Source organism: Drosophila novamexicana, unplaced genomic scaffold, assembly GCF_003285875.2.
Source record: "Drosophila novamexicana strain 15010-1031.04,08,12 unplaced genomic scaffold, DnovRS2.1 tig00001939-arrow-arrow-pilon, whole genome shotgun sequence".
Lineage (NCBI taxonomy): Eukaryota > Metazoa > Arthropoda > Insecta > Diptera > Drosophilidae > Drosophila > Drosophila novamexicana.
The window spans coordinates 104,092-121,792 of NW_020824911.1; the positions used below are offsets into that span (position 1 = coordinate 104,092).

Consider the following 17,701-nt stretch of genomic DNA (forward strand, 5'->3'; position numbering starts at 1 on the left):
GCCACCAACCACGGCAAGGCAAGACAAGGCAAGGCAAGACAAGGCGAGGAGAGGCGAGGCGAGGGCGGAGGTAGACAAGAATCCGGGCACATGCAGCGCACATGGCAAGCAGCAGCAGCAGCGCGCGTTGTGCGAGCGGAACGTGTTGGGAATGGAACAAAAAGGGCTCGACAGACGCTTGCAGGCAACAAAAGGCGTAAACAAAATGGGAAATATCGAAATTAATCAACGCCGCGTTGTTGTTGCGAGTTTTTGTGCAATTGCAGCAGATAGAGCTAGAGAGAGCGAGAGAAAGGGAGAGAGAGAGGGAGAAATGGACCGAGTTGCATAGCTGGAAAGAGCGAGCGAGAGAGAGAGAGAGAGAGAGCGCGCTGCTTACAGGTAAATGAGAGCGTTTGTACAAAAAAAAAACTATAATATATATATATAAAAAAAAAGAGAGCTAGAAATTTATGGCAAACACTACAATAAAGTGTATACAACCCGAGTAGATAGATGTAAAACTAAACAAATCAAAATGCAATCAATTGTAAATGGGACGCACTTCAAGTGCATAATTGCGGGGTCTCAAGTGGGGCAAACACGCCAGCCAGGAGGCGGCGGAGGAGGAGAGGCAGGAGGAGGAGGAGGAAGAGGAGGAGGAGAGGCACCACTTGAGGCGGCACTTGCAGCCACTCCACAAATGCTACAGAAAATGAAATAGAAACCGTGGCGCTACTTTGGCACGCTGTTTGTGCGTGCGTGCGAGGGGGTGGTGTGAGGGGGGGGGGGGGGGGGGGTTGGGTGAAGTATTTACTCCTAGATCCTTGTGCGCGGTACTCACCTCTAGGTAAACATCGCTATCCGGATTGAAGGTGTCATTAACCCGACGAAATGTGTAATTCACATGCGGTATTGAATGCAGGATTTTAACGAGTATGCTCGGCTGTTCCATTTTTATGGCTCCTTTTGCAACGTTGTCGCTCTTCTTGTTCTTGTTCTTGTTGTAGTTGTAGTTGTAGTTGTTGCTCGCACAAAGCTAACGTTCTCTTTCTCTCGCTCTCTCTATCTGTCTCTCCCGCTCTTTCACACGTATTATGGCTAGTTGTCGTATTCGTTGTGCTGCCGCCGCTGCTGCTTCTTCTTCTTCTTCTACTTGGTTTTTTGGTATGTGCTCCTTTATATTGTTTTCGTATGCGAGTTGTGTGTGTGTGCGTGTGTGTGGTGTGTGTGTTGCGGGGAGGCGTCAGGCGGGAGTAGATATGGCAACGCTCCTGCTGCTGCTGCTGCTGCTGCTTTTGACGTCACAACGTCGCTGCTGCGACGACGACGACGGCGTCTCGTTTCAACGCAAAATTGACTTGAGAGTTTAGCGCATTACACTCACTGCTGCAAGAGGGGTAGAAGTAGTTGAAGGGGGGATTGGGCTACATTCGTATGCTTCCTTTACGCGCACACACACAAACAAACACATAGGCACGCACGCACGCACGCCTGACAATTGTGTGCGCAGAGCAGCACAAGGGAACCTGCGTGTGAGCGAGTGAGAGAGAGAGAGAGAGAGAGAGAGAGAGAGAGAGAGAGAGAGAGCGCCGGGCTGCTGCGGGGGTGTTAATGCGTGCGCTTCACACGCTGTGCCAAATTCCAAATTGTAGCGCCGACCCCAAAACGCATGCTCTCCTGCCTAGACACAAGCGCTCTCTCTTACACGCTCGCTCTCTTTGTTCTCTCTATTTCGTTTGTTTCTATGTCCTGTGGCAGCGTGCGTGCCCATGCCTGTGTCTGTGCCTGTGTATGTATGTGTGTGTGTGTGTGTGTGTGCGTTGCTTGGGCTAAATTTTCACTTTCACTTTTCACACACCCAAAAAAATAACAAAAAGGAATCACCAAAAAAAAAAAAAAAAGAACAAACATAAATTCTACACACAACTGTAGTAATATAACGGCATATACGCAGCCTTCCTACCTAACGGCACTTTGCAAAATTGCGAAGCACACAACAATTTTTGTTTTGATTTCATCTGCCGCATTCGCCGCTCGCTATCTCGCTCGCACTCAGCGCAGAAACATAACCATTCAAAAAAAAAAAACAAAGGACCAAATTTGCAGGCAAAAAAAAACTGCACACAATTTGATAAAAAAAAAAGGCGCTGCTTATCGGCAACCCCGCTGGAGATTTGCTTCGATTTATTATTGTTGTCAAAAATAAATGCACAATTATGTAAATTAAATTATCAATTATGTAAATGGTCGTTATTGTTGTTGTTGTTGTTGTTGCACAGCACGCGTTGTGTATTTTCTGTTTTTTTGTTTTTTTTTTTTTTGTCATTAATTCTTTCGTTTTCTTTTTGCTTTGGTTTCACCGACGCACGTTTAACGGCCACGGGGCGTTGTTTCATTTACCGTTTCGTTTCGTTTCGCAAGTAGCGTTGTTGCCGCGACTGCGGTCCAAATGCGAATGAATTGAAAAACCTGCGCAACGTTTTCGGCTGCCAAAGGCAAGAAAATGAACTCGACAGCGCTGCCGCGCTGCACACACACCGAAACGCGTATGCCCTACAAAGGCGTTAGAATGCATAAAAAGCACGAATTAAACGTTTCTTCTTCTTATTAGCTGATGTATGGCAGGAATATGTTAAATATTAGACTCGCATGGCTAGAAAGAGAATTCAGCTATTTTTAGCTCGAATTCGGCTACTTTTTTAAGCGCTAGCTGGCAACGCCGAGCCTAACTATCGGCTAGCGAAGGGTATTGCGGCGCTCAGTTACAGAGGGGCAAAAAATGGTTTGTGGGGAGAGGGGGGGGGGGGGGCAGCAGGAATTCAAATTGTGGCACAGCGCTATAGTTTAGGAACGTAAACAAGTCGGCGCATGATTCATATCGATAACGATAGCTGGCCAGCAGATATTCAAATGCAACTGCAACAGTAAAAGAGATGGGGCAACACTTTTGAGCGCTTTTCAGCTGAGTTTTCAGTTTTCAGTTTTTTGGTTTTCTTTTTTGTTATAGTAAAAATGTATAAAATGTGTGCCACTTTTATCATAGTCAGCGATAAAAACAAGTTTTTTACAGCAAAATAACAACAACTAACGAGAATAACCGCTTTAAACGCTGACTGCAGCTCCGGTGACAACTATTATGAGCAAACCTATCCAAGTTTCTGGCCGGGCAGAGGCACCACACACACACACACACACACACACACACACACACACACACACACACACACACACACACACACACACACACACACACACACACACACACACACACACACACACACACACACACACACACACACACACACACACACACACACACACACACACACACACACACACACACACACACACACACACACACACACACACACACACACACACACACACACTTTGAGAGGTACAAACGTTGTATGTGTGTGTGTGTGTGTGTGTGTGTGTGTGCATGTGTGCATGTAATCTGAGCAACCTTTTATAAAAATTCTTAAGCTGGCGTCAGCGTTTTATCGCCGCCAAGTAAATTGAGGCAAAATTATTATTAGTAATAAATATTTGTTCAATGGCGGCGACCAGTGTTCTAAAAGTTGTTGTTGCCATTACAGAGCGTGCCCGCCGGGTCGGCATATCTTGTTCATGAATCAAAGCAATGCGAAGGCGCGCGCACGCACACACAGAGGGAAGCGTAGTAGATATAATAAGCAAACAGGGGAGCCACCAGTTCCCGAGCATCTTATCAGCCCGGGCACATGTGAAAAGTAAATATAGAGGGAAACGTGAATCTCAATTTTTGAGTTTCCGATTGAAAGGCGTTCTTTTCTTTTGATTAACCGTTTATTCAAAGCTGGACTTGAACTTGGCTGCGGCTGCTCTTGCTGGGGGTCTACGCTGCAAAGCGTTTCGAATCGCATCGAACTGTAGCTGTTTATAACGAACCAAATGCATTTTTCAAACGTAAACCAACACACACACACACACACACACGCACGCACGAACAGGCACTCGACACACGCACACACTAACACACATATGTATATATACAGCGCGACACGGTTATTCGAATAAAAACACACGTTGGAATGAACACTGGAATATTCACCGATTTACGTACTTTGTGCACATGCAGCGCTTTTTAGTTTATGAAATTGTAATTAAAAGCTCAACTGTGCTTCACATATTCAATTTTGTTGAAACGGACGTACGACTATCTATCCGCTTTATGGAGTGCAGAGCGACAAACAACACACACATAAACGACAGTGTGACCGTGCGCAACTAAAGCAGAAAATACTCAAAGTGCTTGTTAAGCAGCTAAGAAATCGGCAATTTTAACTTAACGAAGTTCAAATACTCTTATAAATGCCTGCACACTAGGCCAGATTATATAAAAATTTTGCTTGTTTTCAGATTTGCTCCATTAGCGTAAAATTAATCTTTCAAATTACTTTCTAACATAATAAAGAGCTAGCTGCTCGTGTCAGCAAACACCAAGAAACATACATAAATTAAGAAAATGATTAACAGCTCTAGTATTGAAGTATTGTGGACAAAAAGTAGTTTTCGGTTTTACCTAATGCTCATTATGCGAAGAACATATTGTATATCCAGTAACATGTGTGTTGTTACTAAGCGCATGTATTTATGTATTTGCCTATTATCTTATGTATGCGAGAAATACCAAAATTTAATAAATACTGTATTTATGAAAAATATATCGATGTCTGCAAGCATGTTTAAGTATCGATACTGCCCGCTCACAATCAAATATTTGAATCGTAGTGGCTTAGCATTGGAATTTTATATTATTATATATTTTTGTTTGCTATATTCGCGTAAATCTAAACGAAATTTGAAGTATTAACCATGTAAGGTTCTGCTCAAGCTGCTCAGTCAAAACTAAGCAATAATCAAGCTACTACTAAAAAGCAATTTGTATTTTGTTTAAGAAGGCCAATCCGAAGCCTGTTCTGTCAATTTAGCTAACAAATATTAAAAAATCAGCTGCGATTGAACAGGTAGATATATCGGCCGTACGAATCGCCGTGCCGAATTGCCCTATCGATATATATTGCACATATCGATAGGCCGACTGCTGCAAAGTATCTTGAACTAGTGTGTGTAGTCGATGTATCTAGTGCATCCCTAGCTTAGTTGTTTTGAAGTTCTTTTATCCGATGGATCAAAAAGCCCTCGCCATGCCGGACATGGCACACTTTTTTGAAGGCGTTGAGAAGCTATTGGAGATATGGTTTGAGGAGAGCTCAAGTCCGACAGGCGACTTACGCAACATAACGCGGCCTGAATGGGAGAATCTGCTGCGCCACGTGAAATGCGAAATAATCAGCTTCACCAAAAATGATTTTATTGATGCATTCCTTTTAAGCGAGAGCAGCATGTTCGTCTCGAAGCGCAGATGGATACTGAAGACCTGTGGAACAACGACGCCGTTGAAATGCCTGGAGCAGCTGCTCAAATTGGCCAAAGTTCACGGTTTCAGTGTGATCAGCGACATATTCTATTCGAGAAAGAACTTTACCCGACCCGAGGTACAGAATAGTCCACACAAAGGCTTTTACGAGGAGGTCACCTATTTGGATACCATATTTCCCGAAGGCCGATCGTACTGCTTGGGCTCGATTAATCTGGAATGCTGGTATCTTTATACGTTCAGCAAGCCGGAGCTGAAAGCCCTGCCCGATATTATTGTCGAGGAGAACAATATAGATGCTGATCCCGATCAAACCATCGAGATACTTATGCAAAATCTAGACAAGAACGTGATGTCAGTCTTCAGCAAGACCCACTGCTCCACTGGGCCCGAAGCGACGGCACACTCTGGCATAGATCAAATACTGCCCGACATGGTCATCGACGACTTCCAGTTCGATCCGTGCGGCTACTCGATGAACGGCATCAATAAGCATGGCGAATACATGACCATACACATCACGCCCGAGGAGAAGTTCTCCTATGTGAGCTTCGAGAGCAATGTGGCGCTGAATAACTATACGAAATTGATTAATCAGGTTATCAAGACCTTTAAGCCGGGCAAATTCATTGTCACCATCTTTGCCAACAAATCCTCGCTGGCCTACGAGACAATGAAGGAGCTGGAGATTGAATACTCAACGCTATCCAACTGGAAACGCACCGATATGCAGTGCTGCAATTTTCCATCCTACAATCTACTCTTTGCCCAATATTCTCGTGCTGTTGAGATTTCGACGTGAAATCATTTTCGCCAATTCTACAAATTTATTGTTAATAAAAAAAAGTTTTTGTTACATTCGAAATTAACTTGGATAATACTTGGAATTTCTTTAAATGCGCCAACAGATTCGCCAGAGATTGATAGCCCATAAAGATTCTCGACCATCCTACCCCTGCCAATCCCATCGAGATTGTCGGGACTTTGACAATCTCTGACTGCTGTCAGATACCCTTCGCAATCTCAATTAAATTCTACACTCTACAAAGATTCTCCAGCAAATTATAAACTGATTTATAGTTCCCATCGTTGATTGTTTAGCTTCTGGCCTTAAAAAATCGCGCTGTGCGCGCTTGAACTGCTCCGAAGCCGTCGTTGGCCACCGTTATGTGCTGGGCAATCCAAGCTGGCAGCTTCTGCTGGATGCGTGCACTGGCATAGCGTTCGTCCAGCAGATAGACGCAGGCGTAGTCGTGTATGTGACGCACTGAGCGTCCGATGCACTGGTTGACGGCCTTCATGCAGAGATTCTCATAGTACTCGTTGCCGGCGCCGCTGCCCAGCGTATCGTCCAAGTGACGCATGCGCTCCTTGAGCTCGGGCGCCGTGCGATTCGGATATGGCATTCCCACCACGATCACGCCACGGCCCAGATCGTCGGCAAAGTTGAGACCCTCGGACAGCTTGCCGCCCACCACGCTCAGCAACAGGGCGCCGCCTGCGTTCTGTCCAATGGCATCGGCGTATTGCTGCAGCAGCTGCTCCACGCCGCCCCCGCCTCCGCTTCCGCTTCCGCTGCCGGCTGTTTCCCTAAAGATGCGCTTACGCTGGCCTATCCGTTGCAAGGCGCCGCTCTGCTCCAGATGGCCATAGACCGTATCCAGGTAGTCGTACGAGGGCAAAAAGCAGACCACGCCCGCGGGCAGCACGCCACAAAGATTCTGCAGCACCATGCTGAGCTCCTGCAGCTGGTGGAAAGAAACAACGATTGGGTCGAAGCGGCACACACATATTGAAGCTGTTTTAGTCAACCTTACGGTTAATCATTATTATGCTAGCTTTATCTAATCGATAAGAGCCATGGAGCACGAATAGATATTCGTTTCCCGTTTCATGCCTCTGGCTGTGATGTTAACTATGATCCATGCACTTGATTAACTCTGAGTTACATGAGTACATATATGGTATGAAGCCGCGCGGGAAGATTTCCTTGATTGGATCTTACAAAAATAAAGCTAAAGCTAGCACATAACAACTTCAAGCTTAAGTCATACTCGCCTATCCGGTATGAGAGCAGCTACATACAAAATTTGAAGGCTCTAACTGGCCCAGACCCTGAGATCCATGGGTACATACAGATATATACAAATTATATAGGACAGTTCTTGGACAGTTCCTGGCTGACTAAATCGGAACCTTCTTGGGTATATATAAATACAAAATGTGTTAGACAGATCAATGAGTGAGTTCTTAACACCTCAATCCAAAATTTTGATAGAGTCGATTCGAATTATAATTGATAAAAGACATAAAACTTTGAAATGTGTTTTGTTTTTACAATTACAGTTAACTAGTATAATGTTGTTTTGGAAGTAATACCCATTGATTTGTCTAATATCTAGTCTATCTACACCACGTAGGTCTTTCCGAGCTCGAAAGGAACTTATAGCTATAAGAGAACATGTCTGACACTCACCATGGCTGGGCTGGCGCGTTGCGCATAGTTGAAGCAGAGCTTGGCGCCCGTCGGTCCTGTGGGCAGGACAAATGGCTGGACCGCATCCGCTGGCACAACGTGGCTATAGAAACGCTCGACCACACGCTCGGAACAGTGGGCAAACAGCTGGGCGGTCAGCTCGTGCGTCGGCTGCATCGTGCCGCCGGCTATGATTAGCTGCAAATGAAGTGAAACATGAAAGGCAGCTTGAATGTCTGATGGCAACAACTTACAGCGCGCGCCTCTGAAACGATGTCTGCAAAATGCTCGGCGGGATTGAGCAGCAAATACTTGAGAGTGCAGGTCTTGGGATTGAGCAGCACGCGACCATCGGCTGCATTGCTGGTGAGTGTCTCCAGAAATGCCAGGAATGGACGCAAAGGCGACGGCACAGCTGAGCTGGGCATCACTGTTGACTTTGGCTGCGGCTGCGGCGTCACGGGCTCCTTGGCAGCTGACTGCTTGCGTTTGCCACCCGCCAGGCACTGCTGATGCTGTGCGGCCAGCCGCTGGAGCAGCTGTTGCGTGGGCGGCGGACGATTCTCGCTGGGCTGTGGCTCACGCTGCAGCCGCAGCCCAAAGGCGTGCAGCTTCTGGGCCAAGCGTGTGCGCGAGCAGAACTGCAGCAGGGCGTGCAGATCAATGTTGTAGAAGTCGCCCTCGGCGCTCAGCTGATAGGTGCGCAGCAGGCGCGGCTCGCCACTCGACTCGAGCAGCTGCAGCAGGCGGCGCACCACGAACAGCAGCTGATTTAGCCGCAACAAATTGGCGCTGCTCAGGCGACGCGCATAGCGCTCCTTGTAGGCGGCCAGCTGCTGGCGGGCCAGTTGCAGCTGGCCAAGGCTCAGCTCGCTGCTGTGCAGCTGGGCAATGGTGTCCAGCAGATTGTGCGCCTCGTCCACAATGATGATGGCGCCGCGCAGATCGATGCCCAGCTGCTGGCGCGCACTGCGCTGCAGCAGCAGCGAATAGGGCAGCAGCACCAGCTGTGCCTGCGCCTGGGCGGCGCGTGTGGCATAGTAAGGACAGGCGCCGCAGGCAGCGCCCGCCGCGGCCAGCTCCTCAATGTCGAGCGGCTCCGAGAGCGCCGCATCGCTCAGCTTTTGCAGCTGCGCGGGCGCCTTGTGGGCGCAACGACTAAGCGACTGCGACTGCGGTGCCTTCTTGCTGGCATTTGCATGGGAGCTAGGCTTGGCCTGCGCCATGTCCAGGCAGCGTTCGTTGACGAGCGCCAGGTTGGGCAGACGGCGCACCTGCGCATTGACGCACAGCTGCTGGCGGGAGCCGAGCGCAATGCAGCGTACGTGCTGGCCGTGCGGCGTCTTGCGCAGCTCGGTCACAATCTGCGCCAGCTGCGAGTGCGTCCGGCTGCAGTAGAAGATTTGCACATCACGAAAACGTTCCTCCGTTGGCTGCTCTGCCAGCGCGTGATCTGTGTGCTCATCTTCCTCCTCCTCGTCTTCGTCTGAATTCAGCTCCGGTTCGGTGGCAATGTCCTCAGCTGATGCCGCCGCCGCCGCCTGCAGCAGCAACTCGCCTGCTCGTCGCGCCGGACGCTGTTGCTGCTTCCGGCGTTGCTTGATCTGGTCCAGCTGCTGCTCCTTCTGCTGCAGCAGCTCGCGCAGCCGCAGCAGCTGCGCCAGCTCCTCGCGTTGCGTTCGCGTATTGCTTTGCGCCGTTATCCAATCCTCTGCCTGCGCACTGGCCGCCTGCAGCCTGCACAGTTCGGCCTCGACTTCGCCAATCCGCTGCAGCAGCTCGGCGCGCACCAGCTGCTCGTGCTGGCGCAGCCAGGTGAGTGCGCCGCAGGTGAGCGTCAACGACTTGCCGGTGCCCGTGGGACTCTCGAAGATGCCAATCTGCTTGCGTTCCAGCACCAGGAAGAGCTGCTGCATCAGCTGCTCCTGTATGGCGTAGGGCGTGTAGGGAAAGCCGAAGTCCTGCGCTGCAGGCGCTGTTAGTGTCTTGCGCGGCGAATACATGATCACAAACAGCTCCAATTGAATAATTAATAAATTGTTTACATCTAAAAAGTGGCGCCAACCGTTCTTGGGCGTCGCTCAGCGATGCGCTAAAAGCAATCGCATTATCGCGCAATTATGCGTTTGCTTGAAGTTGGCTGCGCGCAATTTTCTGCTCACTTGAAGTTGGCAGCGCGTCAAGCGCTTGTGCTTCAGACTGTCTGGCAGCACATTGAATTGCGCAGCAATTTGAAAATTGAAGCAATTGCAAATTGCGTAAATTACGAAAATAGATTGTGAATAAAGCAAAAATAGAAATACTAAAGCGAAATCAATCATATGCACAAACATCAACCGCAAAACATGACTAATCCACAATGCTCAGTTATGTAAATACTTGTTTTTTTGTTTTTTTGTTTTTATGTTCTTTTCGTTTCGTGTTGTGTTTTGCTCTCCGGCTTTGGTGCATTGCTTAGTAATGGCCGAAAGAAGCAGCAGCAAAACTTGATTGATTGCCAATTAGTCATGTGCAGTATTAAATCGTTTCTAGATACTAAATCTTTTTTAAGCCGCGCGTGTTTAATGCGTCAGCCTCAGCCGCACACAGACTTCCAGTCGAGCAGCGGACGCGCCTTCTGGAAAAAGAAAATGGCGTCTGGAACGACCTGGGGCCAAATCGATTTGAATATGCATTTTTCGCATTTAATTTGATTTTCAGCTAATAAGTACTTGCCACTCGAATGTGCGCGCTGTGGGCGTTCTATGGACTGGCGCACAGTGGCACAAGATATTTGCGCCAATACCATATTACTCATACGCAGCGCTGGCCAATGCTGACCTTAGCCAACGGCCAAAATGCGGCACGGCTGCACCTTGATTGACTGACTGATAGAATGCAACACTAATAATAATAATAATAATAATAATGGCAATGATTGACGGCCAAAGCGCATTCGTTTTTGTCACAGCAAAAACTTGCAGCCTGCAGCTGCCCTCCCCCCCTCGTTGGCCATCGTCACATCCCATTTGCTGCGACAAATGTTGCAATGCCTCAGCTAATGCCGCGTCATGCACCTGAACTTGTTGCCACAACATATCCATATACTAGAGTGCATGAGTGTACATTGCATATTATTCTAGCTTGCGTTAAATGTTTATATATAAAATCGTACAAGTCAGCACGAAGTGCGTATCGGGGATGCAAACAGAACTAACCTCACTAACTGACGCCGAGTTGCCACACTTTTCAAATCCGTTAATTAACGGCATTCTATATGAGCTAAGGTTATTTATTTACTATACGCTAGTGTGCTATCAATTTATTTATTAAAAATTCATCTGATGCGAAATATCTTTAGTTCACGATTGCACCTCAAGATAGATTTTACATTTACAGTCAAAATGTTAATGTAGTATTTTTCACTTTTTAGGTTAGTTGACTTCATAACCACACTTTTTATGGGAAATGGTTTTTAATGTAATTTATCTTGAGTGTCAAACTTGATGGAAAGCTAAAAAGGCTAAGTTCAAAAATTACAGCTTTTGGCTTTGTCAAAATGAATTAGGTTTTTATTAAATTCTACGATCATTATGTTTCAAGTATTTATCAGGGAATTTGAACTGATTTGCACAATTCTCATACTTTCTACACCATAAATTCAGACTTTCTCGGATTGTGAATGATTGTGTGTAACATGGGCGTGCCACGCCCACACGCATGACCTTCAGCCGAGCCATAGAATATGCAGCAGACAGCGGGCCGACAGTTTGGCTGACCGTGTGGTTCCGCTGGTTCGCCGATTCAATAGATCGAGCTGCCACTGGGCACTGGCCAATGCCAAACTCGAGTCTTTTGGCCGCAAGACAAGCCCATTTATCAACGGGCTGCACTTGTGTTGGCTGCCATTCGAGGTGTTTGTTGTTCTTATTGTTGTTGTTGTTGTTGCTTAGGTGGCATAATTGTTCACTTAACGCACGGCTAAAAATATACCAGAAAACAGGCACTTGTAAGTGTGTGTCTCGCTTGTCACTGTGATTGCTAATAGTACGTTCAATGATAATGCGTTTTGTTATTTATGGGTGGCATTTTATACGATTAAATACAATAATTTATCACTGCGCTCGATTTCCATTCGGTTCGACTGGCCGCACTCGTTTTGTTGGACAGTGTAACCGCTTGATTCTTGGACTGCCAAATGACGTTGACGCGACCCTTATCGGGCCGAGTCCATGCACAGATATTCCCCAAAAACAAAACCGATCCCAACCTGTCGCTGTGTCGACGTTACCTGGCGAGAGCTGGCAATAGAACAGATAGCCCCTAACCCCGTATAATCCGGCAGCAGATCCCTCCGCTTCTATTTCTAGCACACTTAACATTATCATCGGATGTAAGTTTCCATTTGTTAATCTTGTCAAATTCAGTTGAACCAGTCTGATTGTGGAACTGGTTCCGATTGGATTTTGACTGTCCGAACATAGCTAACATTATTCCTAGTCCACCTGACCTCAATATCGGAAGTTAGTTTCCCTTTGTTAAGCTAGTCCTAGTATACTCAACCTTACCATAGGAAGTTAGTTTCCCTTTGTTAATCTTGTCAAATTCAGTTGAACCATTCTGGTTGTGGAACTGGTTCCGATTGGATTTTGACTGTCCGAATATAGATAACATTATTCCTAATACACTTGACCTTAACATAGGAAGTTAGCTTCCATATTTAAATCTAGGAAAATTCAGGTTCATTCGAATAAGTGAACCAATCTGACAATGGAACTGATCCCTTCTCGCTTTTGACTGTGCGCACACTTGGCATTCTGCTATTGGAACTGGTTCCAGTTTCATCTACTCACTTTTCAAATTTTCGATTTTTCTAGAAGCCGCCTTTTTAAAAACCAGTTTCGAGCTTTTATTCAACCTACTCAAGTCCTTGCTAGATTCAGGAATCACTAGTTCCGTTTACGTTTGAGCCTTTCCAAAAAATAACCCCCTATCAATATTGTGCTTTGGTAGTTATGGTTCGGTTCAAAACCGACTGTCGAGTCTGGAGACTGATCCATTTCGTCGGCAAGCACTTCGGAATATTCCGGTACACAATTTAGTTAAATCAACAAGCTATTAAGTGTTACGCATCTGTCACATACGATTGGCTTCCAATTAGTGTTATCAGTGTTGGAAAATGTCAGCGATGATCGCACGAATGAACCAGTGAATGACACATTCTGCAGTCGCCGGATTTGCATATGGAAGGAGTTAACATATTTCTATTACTGTTATTGACATTCAATTGGCAATTAGGCATTAATCACGGCCAGTTTCATGGGGCAGCTGAAGCGGAGAGGGTGATGCGGGGGCGGAATACGAAAGAGGAGGGAGCCAACGTATTAATCACCCAAGCGCCGAACGCGGCGCCAAAGCCTTCAAGTTATGCATATCTGTAGGAGAGAAAGAGAGGGCAAGCGATGAGAGATCGCTGAGCAATAGAGAGACAGAGGGAGAGAGAGAGAGCACGCGAGAGAGAACAACTAACTAGACAGTGTTAGATAGAGCGAGAAAGAGGGAGAGAGAGGCAGGGAGCGCAGTCGGCGCCGATAGCTTAAAAGCTGACACACAGAAAAGCTGCTGTTGCCCCACTCAATGAAGCCGTCGTCTTTTTGCATAATAACATGATGTCATAGTCTTTTTATATGTCCGCCCATTCTTGACCCGCCCGCTGCCGCGGCGCCTCCTTCTGCAGCAGTTGCCGCGGCAATTGAGCTGCCAGATGTTGTCGTCAGTCCAAAACGCCGGCGGGCAGCAATCAGCGGCTGGCGGCCGGCAGTCAGTGTGTCCCACGCCCACGCCAAGACACGCGCCAAGAACAAAAATAATTGAATCTAAGCAATTGAGGCAGCCAGCGAACGATTTATGAGTAAGACGCGAGCAGTGTTGGACAACAGCAGCAGCAGCAGCTCATTCAGTGTTCAGCAGCAGCTCAAGACTATTCCACAGATCTGAATATGCAAGCTCCTGGACTTCAAGCGGCAGTGTTGAACAGCAGTTAGACAAATGTTTGCTCAGTGTTGACTAACAGCTTGCGAGGCACTTAAGTGCTGGCCTATTGTAGCGCAGCTCTTGACTGGATAACGTGTCAGTTAAACAATATTTCACAACATTTTTCCATACTAAAGGTGCGCCTTAAACAGTGTTGCCTAACAACTGATAATTCTTTTAAGGCTTTTAATCTGCAGCAACCCAAGGTTCAGTCGCTTTCACTTCTTTCACAACTACAAATCCACCTAGCTTCCACTTAAACTCATCATTAAAAAGCACATTTCTTGTACGTTTTTGATTTCGAAGCAGAACATTTATTTTTACATTTTCGCTTTTGTTTTGTTTGATTTTTTGTTGTTGGTATTTTTTTTTTTAGATTTTTTTTTATATTTTTTATTTTAGAAGAAAAAATTTGCCATTTGCTGACTTTTTATGTTTAATAATAATAAAAAAAAAACAAGTATTATTAGTTAGTTTTTAATTTTATATTTAGTATTAGCTGCTTAAAAGTATCAAAAAAAAAAAATGTTTCGAAATAAAATGTAATGCAAAAAGTTTCTTTTTTTGCATACGTTTTTGACATTTTTGTGGGGTTTTTATTTGTTGCAGGGTTTGTTTGTTGTTGTTGGGATTTCTGGGCATTTTTCGATATACATTTTGTTGTTTTTTTTTCTTTTTTTTAAGTAGCATAATAAATTACATATGAAAAATATTAAAAACATTTTCGCTTAATTTCAGCTTATAAAGCATTAAAACACAGTTAGCTGTGTGTGTGTGTGCGTGTGAGTGTGTGTGTGTGTGTGTGTGGGCGTGTGTGTGTGTGTGTGTGTGTGTGTGTGTGTGTGTGTGTGTGTGTGTGTGTGTGTGTCTGTGTGTGTGCGTGTGTGTGTGTGTGTGTAGCTGTCGTTGTTTGGCTTTGAGTTGATTTATCGTGTGCCTCTCTTTTGTGCTTTAATTATATTTATAAAATTAAAAAAAAAAAATAATAATAATAATAAAACAAAAATTGTAAAATTAGTTTTTTATATAACTTTTTAACAATTGCATTTTTCTTTTTATAACAAGTTAAACAAAAACAAATATCGAAAAAAGTAGTTAAAGAAAAGCTAAAATTAATTAAATAACAAATTGCTTGTGCTCAGCTTAATTAGTTAGAAGAAATGCTATATATATACATATATATATGACATATGTATATATATATATATATATTTCGATATTGTTTTTTAAGGGCGACAACTGAAAACGCAAATATTAATTTGCATATATTTTTGCGCTTGTCAAAAATATATAAATAATACTTTTTTTCTCTATTTTTTTTTTTATTTTTTTTTTATGTATTCCTTCTTCTTTTAGCACAGTTTATGGGAGTTTTTTTGAATTTCGTTTTATAAATATATTTATGTTTTTTTTTGTTTTTTTGTATGGAAATTGTAGATTATAATTGTAACACATGCATTTGTTATTATATTATTAGTTGCCATATAAGTATATAATCGGGCCTAGGCCAGATATCGTTGCGGATTGAAAAGCGTATCGAATGCATTTTCACTCGTTTTCGTTTCGTTTTGATCGGAAACGATATCCGGCACAGGCCCGTTAGTTTACATTAGGTTAGCTTTGTTTTTAATGGGCTTTACGTGCCTGCAGCTGAAGTTTTGACTGTGTGCCTCTATGCTCTTTAATTATTTAGCTATTTATTTATTTTATTTTTTTTTTTCGTTTTTCTTTTGTTAACATTTAACAACATTTATACATATATATGTGTGCATATATATGATTTATATAACATTTAACAGGTACTTCGTAGCGCATTTTGTTTGCTTTGCTCAACAAATTGTCGATTGTTGCTGTTTGTTGATATTACAAATAGTAAAAACCTAAAAACTAATAGCTACGGTTAAATGAGAGCGAGAACGAGACAGACAGAGACAGAGACAGAGACAGAGAGAGAGAGAGAAAGTATATGAGAATATGCGCCACTACTAGCCAACAGAAACAGTGTTGTCAAGTTCGCAATTTTTCAAGCTAAATGCGGCTATTTTCAGTGATTTTTAGCCAGACACATGTCATTTGCAGCTATTCTAGCCTTTATTGTGTGACAAGCGCGCTTAGCTATTTTCAACACTGTATACAGCTATTTTTTGAATGCGGCATTTGACAACACTGCACAAAGTGAGTGAGTGAGAGAGAGAGAGAGGAATGAAGCGAGAGAGAGAGGGATATGAAATATACCAAAAACTGAATTATAGAGCGAGATGTTGTTCTTGTTGTTGTTATTTTGTTGATGATATTTTGAATTTTGTTGCTTTCTGCTTTTGGAGACTTTATGAATTTAATGCTTACATAAGTTTAGACTTATAGAATTGAGAGCACAAAAAACTTCAGCCAGAGGCACATACAGACGCACATATATGCACAAACTATATAACTATGTATGTGTGAGAGGTATGTTCTTTTTATTTATAATAAATATGTTTTGTTTTATAGCCAATTTGGGTTTTGCACTAGAGCTCTTGGTTAAACATTGATTGCATTTATACATATAACATTTAAATGTTGTTTTTCTTTTTAGGCATTGCGTTTTTGTGTTTTTCTTACAAAAAAAACTTCCTTTATGAACAAATTAGACACAAACTTGACCTGAGCTTACATTTTTTTTTGTTTGGTTTTTTTGTTTTGTTTTTTCTTTTCTTTTCTTGGAAGCTGCACATATAATATCATAATAATATAATTCCTTTGATTCGCGTAGCTAGTGCTATGTACAAATTTTTGCTCTACTCTGGTATTTAATGCATTACGAATCCTATTTCCTTTCAAATAGGCGGGCATTTCTTTTGGGTTTCTTTTTCATTTTTGTTTTATTTATTTTTGAATTTCATTTTAAGTTTTACAAACAATTAACAATTTACACACGCATGACGAACTTCAGAGATAGAGAGAGAGAGAGAGAGGCAGGGGGAGAGCGAGAGAGAGCCAATGGATAGTTCAAATTGCAGGGTATCCTAGGGTATGCTACGGTTAGTATTTTACCATATAAACGTAGACAATGTACAACTACAAAAGCCGTGCTCACTAAATGCTAGGTTTTTATATTATACATAAATAGTTTGTAAATATTAAATCTTTAGTACAAATCGAGGCAATTTTTCTTTCTTTTGTTTTTCTGTTCAAGTAAAAAAGGAAATATATATATATATATATATATATGTTGGTATATAATTCGAAATAAACAATTAGAAAAGCACTTGATGATCTCTTTCGGTTAATGTTTAGGCCACTTTTTGGTGTTCACAGCTGTTTATACTTAGAATTTGTTGAATGCATAAACGAGTTTCTTCTTCTTTTTGTTCTACACACACATTTATACGCTATATAAGCTCCTATACATATATATATATATATATACACTTATATATATATGCATATAGCTGTAGATTTATCTGAGTCTGAATATTATCAAGCGGTAAACACACATACACAAATATTTTGAAATATTTTGTTTTTCCTTTTTCTTCTCTATACATTTAATATATTTAAGTTTTTTGTTGTAAATATTTTGCTTTTGCTTCTTCTTGTTTTTTTTTTATTTTATTTTATTTATTTTTATTTTGTCATTAAGTTTAATAAGGCGCTAGTTTTTTTAAAAAAATTTCTTGCAGTTTTATAGTTTTTTTTTTAAGAGCACATTTTTTAGTTTCGCACAAAAAATTAACAAACTTAGATCTACATTTATTGTGTTTTTTTTTTTTTTTTTTTTTTTTTTTTTTTTAGTTGTTCAGCTAACATAAGGCTTAAGGCAACAAGCT

General features: G+C 43.2%; 3 protein-coding genes across 3 annotated transcripts in view; 1 reads left to right on the forward strand and 2 right to left on the reverse strand.

Moving 5' to 3' along the window:
• LOC115768691 (protein tweety) overlaps positions 1-2,413 on the reverse strand; it is a 30,405-nt gene extending 27,992 nt beyond the window's left edge. The window contains 2 exon segments of the mRNA XM_030713378.1: positions 824-1,368; positions 2,383-2,413. Of these exon segments, the coding sequence (XP_030569238.1) occupies positions 824-934 (111 nt within the window). The 5' untranslated portion in view covers positions 935-1,368; positions 2,383-2,413.
• Positions 2,414-4,832: 2,419 nt separating this feature from the next.
• On the forward strand, positions 4,833-6,265 carry LOC115768693 (S-adenosylmethionine decarboxylase proenzyme). The gene has a single exon (XM_030713380.1). It carries the CDS (start codon positions 5,151-5,153, stop codon positions 6,204-6,206), a length of 1,056 nt encoding a protein of 351 aa, XP_030569240.1. The 5' UTR covers positions 4,833-5,150; the 3' UTR covers positions 6,207-6,265.
• A 214-nt stretch (positions 6,266-6,479) lies between these two features.
• LOC115768692 (ATP-dependent DNA helicase DDX11) lies at positions 6,480-9,969 on the reverse strand. Its single transcript, XM_030713379.1, has 3 exons — positions 8,135-9,969; positions 7,881-8,078; positions 6,480-7,152 (listed from the first exon to the last, which is right to left on the reverse strand). Exons 1-3 carry the CDS (start codon positions 9,881-9,883, stop codon positions 6,502-6,504), a joined length of 2,598 nt encoding a protein of 865 aa, XP_030569239.1. The 5' UTR covers positions 9,884-9,969; the 3' UTR covers positions 6,480-6,501.
• Positions 9,970-17,701: the final 7,732 nt, after the last annotated feature.